The 10,583-nt window shown below is 43.6% G+C and overlaps 1 protein-coding gene across 1 annotated transcript; it reads left to right on the top strand.

Annotated features, from left to right (window-relative positions):
* The first annotated feature begins 433 nt into the window (after window positions 1–433).
* SODALDRAFT_333684 (serine palmitoyltransferase) lies at window positions 434–2,823 on the top strand. The gene is made up of 4 exons (XM_028612044.1): window positions 434–794; window positions 880–980; window positions 1,062–2,064; window positions 2,134–2,823. Exons 1-4 carry the CDS (start codon window positions 564–566, stop codon window positions 2,344–2,346), a joined length of 1,548 nt encoding a protein of 515 aa, XP_028465725.1. The 5' UTR covers window positions 434–563; the 3' UTR covers window positions 2,347–2,823.
* The last annotated feature ends 7,760 nt before the right edge of the window (window positions 2,824–10,583 follow it).

Here is a 10,583-nt window from a genome sequence, read left to right as displayed (position 1 = left end):
TTCTATACAAAATATAGAGGTTTAGATATACTAAAACAGGGAGACTTAGTACTCTCTAAAACTACCTTATAGCTCCTTAATATATTAAATGGTAACTAATAGCTTTATAAACTACCTCCTATATAGCCCGTATATATATCTAGTAACTAAATCCTTTCTTATATAAAATAGCTATAGATAGATTCTAGATTAACCTCAAGATATCTTATAATAGTATTTGAAATTTGTTTTCGTATTAGTGCTATTAGTGTAGGCACGTACCTCGAACCTTTTTAAACTTCCTAAAAGGGTAATTCACGAAGTACTACTTTGTACGTTTTTTCAGGGGTTATATGGTACTAAATCCGTGCTTCTCGGGTGCTAAGCCAACGCGTGCATAGCCTAATATACGCGAGCAAATCACCGAGCGCCTAGGACACTCTCTGGGACCATATTTGAACTTCTGAACTTGCTGAAAATGATCGTTTCCTGCGACACCTCCTTGTTGACCGATATCCCCCTAAACTTCATCTCCTAATATTTCCCCCTTTTCGCCTTTGCGCCCACCCTCTACCTACGCGAATATGGACTTGGACGAAGCGCAGATTCTCCTGAAGTCGTGGCTACGATATGTCGTTACAACCTTTCAGAAATTGCCTGGGTCCGCTGTCCTTGTTCGTTACGTCCAGTCAAGCTACCAGAACGACCCTATTCGCTCCGCGATAGAATTAATACTGGTTATCTTCTTCATTCGATATCTCCTGTCTCCCTCCTACTCTACTCAGAAACAAAATTACGTGAAACTACGCGACGACGTATGCCATCCATCACTGCATATTAGCCCATCCCTGCTTCAATGTTCACGTTCCTCTTCGTCGCGGGGTCTGACTTGGTGCGCAGGAAATTGACGAACTAGTCTACGAATGGAGTCCCGAGCCCCTGGTTGCGCCTCTTACTGCGTTTGAGGAGGTAGAGGCTGAAAAGCTGCCCGTCATCGTTGGGTATGTACTCACTACCTTGGTCCCAACGGAATACCGGCTGGAGTCGAAACCGAGTGACCGATACTGATGACGGGCTATAAGGCCTACGGGACCGAAGTCCAAGCTCAGCAATGGACGGACAGTGACGAATCTTGCAACCTACAACTTCTACAACTTCAACGCCAACGAACAGATCAAGGAGAAGGCAATTCAGACGCTGCGCACATACGGCGTTGGCCCTTGCGGCCCGCCTCAGTTCTACGGGACGCAGGATGTTCACATGAAGACCGAAGCGGATATCGCCAACTACCTCGGGACTGAGGGGTGTATCGTATACGCCCAGGCCTTCTCGACCATATCGAGCGTCATCCCAGCCTTCTGCAAGCGAGGAGACATCATTGTCGCCGATCGCGCCGTGAACTACGCGATCCGCAGGGGCCTCGAGATTTCCCGTAGCAGCATCAAATGGTATCAGCACGGCGACATGGATGATTTAGAGCGTGTCATGCTGAAAGTGGTCAAGGACCAAGCGGGAAAGAAGCTGACCAGGCGCTTCATTGTGGCCGAGGGGCTTTTCGAGATGACCGGCGACAGCGTCGATCTGCCCAAGTTGGTGGAGCTGAAGGAAAAGTACAAGTTTCGCATCATCCTGGACGAGACTTGGTCTTTTGGCACCCTCGGACGGTCGGGGCGGGGCTTGACAGAAGCCCAGAACGTCGACCCAACTCAGGTGGACATGATTGTTGGGTCTCTGGCCGGTCCTCTCTGTGCTGGCGGAGGATTTTGCGCTGGGGCCAAGGATGTTGTCGAGCATCAACGCATCTCAGCCGCCTCATACACCTTCTCGGCTGCGTTACCGGCCATGCTTGCGATTACCGCAACTGAAACGCTGAGCCTGCTGCAGTCGAACCCGGACATCTTGACGCAGTGCCGTGACAACATCCGAGCGATGAGAGCTCAGTTGGATCCTCGCAGCGATTGGGTCACATGCACAAGTGTACCGGAAAATCCGATATTGCTCCTGGTACTTAAGCCCGAGGTGGTGAAGGGGCGTAATCTGTCCATATTGGGCCAAGAACGCCTCTTACAGGAGTGCGTGGACGAGGTAGGTAACTGCGTTATGTGCTTGACTGCTGTGGCGGCACTGGAGATTAGGAGCTAACATTCTCGGCAGGCTTTGGCCAACGGGGTCCTCATCACGAAACTGAAGACAATGCCTTTGCTGAACTACGTCGGGTCCCAGAGTGGCGGATGGCAAGTGCAACCTGCACTTAAGGTATGCGTGACATCAGGACTCTCCAAGAAGGAAATAGAAAAGGCCGGGATCACCATACGCCATGCCATCACCAAGGTTATGACGCGGAAATCCAGTGCGCGGACCGGGTAGGTTCCCTCTAGAGACCTGGGCGTATGAAGCGTCCTCCGGCGTGAGTCCTATCGGTGTCATTTTTGCCGGGATGGGCATGCTTGCCCGGAACTCGGCGCCGAGTGCCAAACCCAGGTCGTCGGTTTAGGGAACTCGCCCGTTCCGTTTCATCCTCTGCCCTTGAGTTATCGCGGCAGTGGCTATTGGGCCTGGATGGGCACTATTTCTGGGTGTCAGGGGTAGAGGCGGGTCAATGGAAAGGACATACACGGCATGGCAATAGATTATTTGAGCGACTCGGGGTGGGGTGTTGCCAGGAAGAGGGTACTTTGTGTGTAGTTAGAGACAGCTCTCATTCGCGTTGCGCGATCGTGCTCCGGTCTCCAGGGGTAGGTGTGATACCGCCTCCCTTGAGCATCGAGAGGGATTTCCAGAGGCATATTATAGACAGCCTTATTAATGATAATGGTTCCACGCTGAACCGCCGCTTCTTCGGCATACCTTTTGGATCATACACAACGAAACTCAGCGTATGTCTTTGTCAGGGCTTTGATGGGATTATTCCTGGCCTGTTGGGTGAATCCAGGAAGAGAACTAGATTGTACTTCGTAAGCCTGCTACTACCTAGCCAGCTCGTATATTTTATGTGATACTTGCTCTAGGGCGTATTTAGGAAATTATCTTTGGATTTTGAGTGTCGTCTTCGTGGTTATGGCCTACCTACCTGAGTCAAGCTTACGCTTACTCTCTGCAGTGCGATGCTAGACGTATTATGACTAGAGTATAGCATACCGGCATAGTTATTGCCTATCATTCTTATATTGTTATTTGTATGTTTACTCTGGGTCTATAGATTTAAATATACAGCCCACGTCTTCTTTAGCAAGTCAATATCATACGACTCAGACCTCTCTTCTAGGCCAAGCAGACAAGAAACGCAACCAAGTTCTTCACAGTATCGCCTCGCCCAGCAAACGACCTTGGCGGATCGAGGCTGCATCACAGGCATATCCGCCGAAACAACAAGCTCGATGGATGGCGTGCGAATGTTAACTGAGCAGAAGCCGGGGTCCGTAGCCAGGTTCATTAGGGCCATGGAGCGAAACCCGCACGAAATACAGGCAGAGAGCGCCAAGCACTTCCATGATAGCTTTTACGGTCGTTGGCCCAACATGGGAGCTTGGGAATATTCAATTATACATGCGCCCCGCCGCTTCTTTAATTCTCGTGCCTGGTATTAGGAACTTGGCCCCGAAGCAGCGAGGGTCTGTATACCCATCCAGTGTATGGAATTACGAATATATATGAAGGGTGAGGATAATTCCGACTAGACTCCAGGTGGACAGCTGTGATACCTAACTGCCACCTAACGATTAGTCCGTAGGGTCAGCCTGCGGTAGGCAGGTATCAGTAGGTAGTCCTCGCGATGTCTCTCAGTCCTCTTCCCTTTATACTACCTGACCCTTGTGGGTTGCCGCGTCCTCTAAGTCTTCCACGTTGTTATTGTTATCGTAGTCGTCGTTGTCGTCGTCGTTTGCTCTTATTAAGGGCACACAGTATTAGTTAGTGTCACAGCTGCGGCACCTGGATCCTAGTCGGCGTAGTCGGAATATCCTCATCCAATATGAAGCATCATGTTAAATCGACCCATGACCTGAAGGAGTACGTTGTAAGTGACCCTCCTGATCAAGTGCATCCTCGGATTGCCAACGTCGACATCTTTCGACCTTCCTTGCCCTCGTGGCAGAAAGAAGTGGGCACCCCATCTCTATCATAACTTTGTACCTTGGATCGAACGAACGATGGAGACAGGAAAACTACGAGATAGGTCATTCCATGCCAGGGGTCTAGACTCGGATGGACGGTCGGTAGGTACGGAGTACTGGTACGCTGTCTTCTTTTTTCCCGAGGCTCTCACCCTCAGTTTACGTACAGCAGTGTACCTATTTAGGTTAATAAAGGGGTAGTTTGTCCCCACGAAGTCGAAAATATTAACGGTATCAAGGGAGGCAGATTTACCGTGTACGGCGTGCTCCCACGCTACCTAATCCCTCTAGTTAATAAGGGTAGTAGCGGTTGCCTTTTAATTAGCGTTAGATACGTTAGAAGATATCTTTACTTACTTATCGGTTAATTAATTAATTAATAGGTAGGTTAGTAGGTTAATTAATCGCTTATTTACTCTGATTAGGTTAATAGTAGTTATTTAAGAGTGCTTATATAAACGTGATTACTTTTTATAGTAGAATAAGGGTAGCTTGATTTATATCTATCGTTTAGGCATTATAAACCGGGCTTATAACTATCGCACATTAAAATAGCACTTATATAATTAACTTAATAGAGTAGAAATTTCGTGTATATATATTATATTAAGTTATATCTATATAAGTCTCTTATACCCTTAATTTAGGTAGTAAAGACTCTGTTATAGGTACTATATTATTTAGATCCTATCCGGTCTTTTCCGGTATCCTCCCTTATTATATCCTAATACCCGAGGTCCCCGAGATCCCCGAGATCCGAAGCCCCTTAGTCAGGCATAGATCTCCTAGGGAGCATATCGTGGTCCGTGTGCCTATACTATATAAGTCCCCACCCCACTATATAGGATATACCCCCTTTTAGGACACCACTTTACACTATAAACACTACTTTTACTACCCCTACTATCCTGCGAAGTAAAAGAGAAACTATTATAACATTAAACCCCTAAGTAGATTAATACCTACATATTAGTATTTTAGTTTAACGTTTTATATATATATATCGTATATATACTATAGTATGGGTTAGAAGTTAGAAATTTATATTTATTAGCGCGACTATATATTATACTAGGAAACCTTAACAAAATACAATATATGGATAAATATTAATTATACATTAATAGGAATAGGTAAAGCTATAAATTAAGTACTAGAAATAACTTCGAACTCTATACTATATATATTTATTACCGATCTAATACTATATACTCTAGTTTATATAATGTAACTAAAAGTAGATATCCCCTACTAAATCTTTATATAGGCTTACACGTATTACTTAATAACTTCTCGAATACTAAATACTTTTCTATAAGGGTTATACGGTAGTATCTATGAATTATAGGCTATTTTCTGATATATAACTTATACTTTTCACGAATAATACTAATCTATTATAAATATTCTTAGTTATATTCTAGTTTACTAAGAAAACACATACTAAAATACATAAATAATCAAGTCCTAACTTCTAAGCTATATTATAGCTCTTATACTAGCGAAATATAAAAGCTATAAATATAATATTAGTACTTGATTTGTAATCCATATAGGGTTTTATTTTTATAATATTTAGTCTTTTAGTCTATAAGATAACAGGAGTAGTAAAAACAGTGTTTTTGGTGTAAAATGGTGTCCCAAAAGGGGGTATGTCCCATATGGTGGGATGGGGACTTACTGCATAAAGGAGCTCCTACAGAGTATGATAACAGTTACGGATTAGATGCTGTTGTAATTGACTGTTGGGACTGGCAGAGCCGATTGAAGCGGGTATCCTCTTCATAATGTACCTGGCATGGCGTTAACAATCCTCACCCTCGGGATCCCGGGTTTTCCCCTCTATAGCTACCCGAGAAGGACCGTATAGTCTAAATTAGGCTCCTATAGATTAGATTAGATAGGATAGCGGAGTAAGAATAATAATAATAATAATAATAATAGGGTAGTTACTCCTATAGTCCTTTTATTATAGAATAGATTAGAGCTTTAGTCTAAGAGAGATATTTATTCCCTTAAAGCTCTAAGATTTGTAGGTTTACTTAAGGCCGCTATTACGGGAATAATATAGGGGAATATACTTAGTATATTAAGGAAGGCTAGGTGATTTATATTAGTAAACTCTTCGGCTTCGGTCACTATATAGAACTAGCTATAAAGCCCGTAACGCCGTCTCCCGAAGCCCCGAAGACGACTAGATTCTAGCCTATTAATAAGACTAAGAAGAGGATACCGGTTAACCCGTCTAAGGGTTATAAGACTCCTAAGACGCCTAAAGCCGAGGAGGAGTCTATTAATCTTACTAATTCCCCTAATCCCGAGATTATAGACCTTACCAGCACGCCAGGTCAGAGTTTCTAGGACCCTCTAATACTATCTAATAATAGCAGTAATATCGAAGATATAAGCCTTAGTAGTCTCGAGCTCTAAATACCTAAGGGTAAGGCTACGAAGAAGACGCCTTTAGCCGTTAAGAAAGCACCGCTTCCTAAAACGCCGAAGACGCTTAAGACTTTAAAGGCGCCTAAGCCCGCTACCGTCTTAAAGAAGAGGAGCTACGATATCTAAGATAAATAGGAAAAGGAGGCAAAATATTAGGCTAAAGGCACGGAGATATCTTATTACCTGCTTCACTATAGACTCGTAGATATACGGCCCCTAGCTAAGCGCGTTAGTCCTATTAGGCTAAATCTATATACTAAGGAAGAATAGGTTAAGTCTTTTAATAACCCGTACCGAGCTAGCCTCTAAGACGTAATAGCTAATAGCGCGTTATATCTGCCGCCGCCTCGAGCAGTACCTTAGGAAGGATAGCTCCGTTATAACGCGGGGATTAAATAGGAAGTAGATAAGGCTACTGCTAATTAAGAGGCTAAGAAGGCTAGTAAGCCTAACTATATAGTCGGAGGACGAACCCTATAAAAGCGTAAGTAAAGGCATAAGTAGATGATTAGATAGGCGATATCTTAAGGATATAGTTAATAAAGATAGTAAGGGAATAGTATATAAGGAGGAATCGGAGCTAAGAAAATCCCTAACTAAGTATACGTACAGGACGAGGTGATTAGAGGAATAAGGGTATACGATAGCTGTTTGCTTAGTTTATTTACTTATATCTGCTTTTTTTTTAGGAGTTATCTACGCTACGAGGGCGTAAACGAGATGGCTGGGGCCGTATTATAACCGCGTAGATACGGCTTTAGAGTGGTTTAGCAGACGGTTATATAACCCTCTTTTCTAGGCTACGGGATCTACCTCCTATATATATATATTAAGGATAGGCGCCGGACATCCCTATTAAGGGATTATTATTCAATTATTATCCTCTTTTATAATTACTTACTCTACGTTTAAGATATCTTTCCAGTTCAACTTACATTACCCTGATCAGAATAGTAACTACCGATCTACTTCTTCGCTAAAGGTTATAGCAGTATTAGTTATATTTTGGTTATACATCGTGGTTTTACTGGACTAACCTCTTTATCTGATTTTTATCTTGACGATCTAGTGCCACTACGTCTTCACTTGGTTACAATAACCCACGCGTCTATATCTTTAGGTATAGCCTTTATAGGCGTAGTATATCGTCGATATAGGATTAGGGCTTCCTTATAAAGGTCTATAGGGGTCGGTCCTATATACGCATAAAGGAGAGTAATCCAGGCTTATAAGTTATTTACGTTATCGTCCTATAGTTATATAAGGAGGTTATATAACATAGTATAGATAGTCCCTTTAATATATAAGCGTACCATATTAAATTTCTTCTACTACGCGTCGTAGTTTACCTTTTCCTCGCGGTATACACGGCGATCTTATAAGTAGCGCGTACGCCCCTTTTTAGAGAGGTCGTTAATAGATATAGACGTCCTTATTAGTAATTCTTTTATTACGGCCGTAGCCTTTTAGCGAGCAGCCGTCTTTTTCTTACTAGCGGCCGTGGTAGCTATAGCCGCCGTGGTAGCGGCGGCATTTATAGCGTCGGTAGCCTTATCGCCCTTTAGCGTGATAGTAAAAGACGGAGTAGCCGTGATAGTAGAAGACGAAGTGGCCGTAGCCTCCTCTATCGCGTTAGAGTTAATAAACGCTTCGTATTTACGGATATTAGGCGGCGTAGGCATAAGGAGAAGGTAAAAGTTAGCCTCCTTATTACTTAGCTTTATATTAAGATAGTTATCCTTGATACTATCCCTCCTGTGTTCCTTCGACCTTCCCGAGAGGTGGTCGTCGGGCAGATCAACCATCAATACCGTCCTTTATACTCGTCCTTAGTTAGAGTAGTGCTATTATAGGGCCGATATAGCCCCGGTTCGCCCCGTCTGTATATCTGGATTACACTTTTAGGCTAATAGCTAACGAGAAGGGTAGTAGGCTATAGTTCGGGTTAGCCTAGGCCGGTTATTAGTAAGGGGGCGGGGGCCGAAAGGGTACTGCGGTATCTTCGCCATGTAGCGGCCGCGGCATGCTAACTTCGGCCTCCCTATATCCCCGGGGGCTATACCTATTATTCCTTCTATTTAATTAATAAAGAAAAGACGAGGCAGGCGTTCTTACCTCCCTTAGGGGGGGGGGGTGCCTTCTATATCCGGCGGTAGGTAGGAAGGGTAGGACTCCGCTTATACTCGAAAAATAGTAGATAGATAATAGAAATTAAGGTCCTTTTCCTTTTCTTTTTTTTCTTTTCTATAACGCTATAAAGCACGTTATAGGTATCCTTTATTATATTCACACTTATAGCCTCGAAGGCCTGCTATCGCGGCGTTATACTAACTAATAGTATTTTTTAGTTTTTCTATTCTTAATTTATAATTTCCCCGATTAATCTAGTATATAGTAGTTTATAGGTAGTATTATAGTAGCGTGGGGTTAATTAGGTAGTGTAATAGCAGTAATAATAATAATCGTAATATTAACTGTAAATAAAGTCGTAATATAAGTATCTCTATATCGTAGTAGTGCCGTGGTAGTAATATACTAATAGCCGTAGATACCTCCTTTTAGTAATAATAATCGTTATAAGTAAGATATTATTCGAGTTATGCCGTATATATACCTTAGTAGTGCCGAAGTGGTTTTATAGCAGCTAACCTATAGTAGTTATCTCCGTTATAGTAAGCGTCTAGGTAGCTACCCCGATAACGTTTCAGCCTATACTAATACCACCGGTACTAACGCCGTGTGCTTCTAGTAAGCTAATAGTCAACGTCCCTATAAGGATATAAGCTATCCCTATACCGTAGTAGTGCCGCCGGTATATCGAGGTAATCTAACTAGTCGATAAGTCCCCCCTACTATAAAAAGGCAGTAATAGTGTCTTATAGATATTTATAGTCTCTATTTATCGGTAAAGGCTACTAGTAGCAATAGTATTGTTACGGTAAGTAGTCTCCCTTCGATATCGTGGTAGCACCGTACTAATAACCTATTAGGCTAAGGAGCGCCTAAAGACGGCGGCTTTATCCTTTAGACGGGCCGTCTCCCGGGCGCTACCTTCCGGTTATAGCCGTGGCGGTACTTTATCATTAAAGGCGCTCCTATACGATATCCTCCGCTAAACTCGCCGTATAAAGGGTATAATAGGTATCTTAATAGATAACTATATACGTAGTCCCCTTTCGGTTTTACTACGGCGCCCCTATAGTAGTAGTATAGCTAACCGGTTCTAGGACCTTAAGTATATCGAGAGTGGTATTAGTGCCTCTAAAGGAGGTAAGGATAAGACTAGCGAGGAGTAAAAAGGGGGGAGGGCTTCGGCCCAACAACGCTGTAATACCGCCGGGGTCCTAGCTAGTAAGGCTCTATTTAATACTAACTAGACCGTTATATTACCTTTTCTCCGCTATAGTACCGCCGTATTCTTATAGGCTTTTATAACTTTCAGGGCGAGGTGAAAGTCTTTAAGCCTCTTCCGTTATAGGAACTACTTAGCTATCGCCTCGGCTTCTATATTATAGTCTAGTACGTTATATAGATCCCCTTTAATCGTAAGTAGTCTCCCTATAGCGCCGAAAAGCTCCTTACACTCTTCCTCGGCCACGTCCTAGTACTAGAGCACTATATACTCCGCTATTTCCGCCCCTCTATCGCTATAAGGGCACCGTGTTATTAGGAATTCTGGTACCCTCGCTTTAGCTAAGAAGGCTTATAGGCCTAACTTTTCTAATCTAATTTAGGTAAGTACGGCACTCTATAGCTTTAGGAGTCCTCTATATTTCCGGAGGGAGCGTTATAATGGGGGGCGGCTTAGTGCTATTATAGCATAGGTATAGGGCCTCCGTGCCTCTGCCTAGGTTCGACCCTATTCCCTTATAAAGGCTTTCCTCGGGGTCGCGTTTCCGGTCTAGGTCGGTAGGGCGTTAAGTTAGGCTATCCACGCGAGGGCCGCGTAGGTTCTATAATACCGATTCGGTGCCGCTAGAGCTCTCGCTACGGCGTATACTCCAGCTAATATCCTATCTTCGGTTCCCTCCTCTTATATCCGGCTGACTT

This window comes from Sodiomyces alkalinus (genome assembly GCF_003711515.1).
Source record: "Sodiomyces alkalinus F11 unplaced genomic scaffold SODALscaffold_6, whole genome shotgun sequence".
Lineage (NCBI taxonomy): Eukaryota > Fungi > Ascomycota > Sordariomycetes > Glomerellales > Plectosphaerellaceae > Sodiomyces > Sodiomyces alkalinus.
This window is presented reverse-complemented; position numbering and strand designations above follow the sequence as displayed.

Bases quoted from the DNA above. Each gene is read 5' to 3' on its own strand.
- SODALDRAFT_333684 (XM_028612044.1), top strand. From the start codon at position 564: ATGGACTTGGACGAAGCGCAGATTCTCCTGAAGTCGTGGCTACGATAT. The intron at 795-879 runs GTATGCCATCCA...CTTGGTGCGCAG, and splicing joins ACGTGAAACTACGCGACGAC to GAAATTGACGAACTAGTCTA. The intron at 2,065-2,133 runs GTAGGTAACTGC...CATTCTCGGCAG, and splicing joins TACAGGAGTGCGTGGACGAG to GCTTTGGCCAACGGGGTCCT.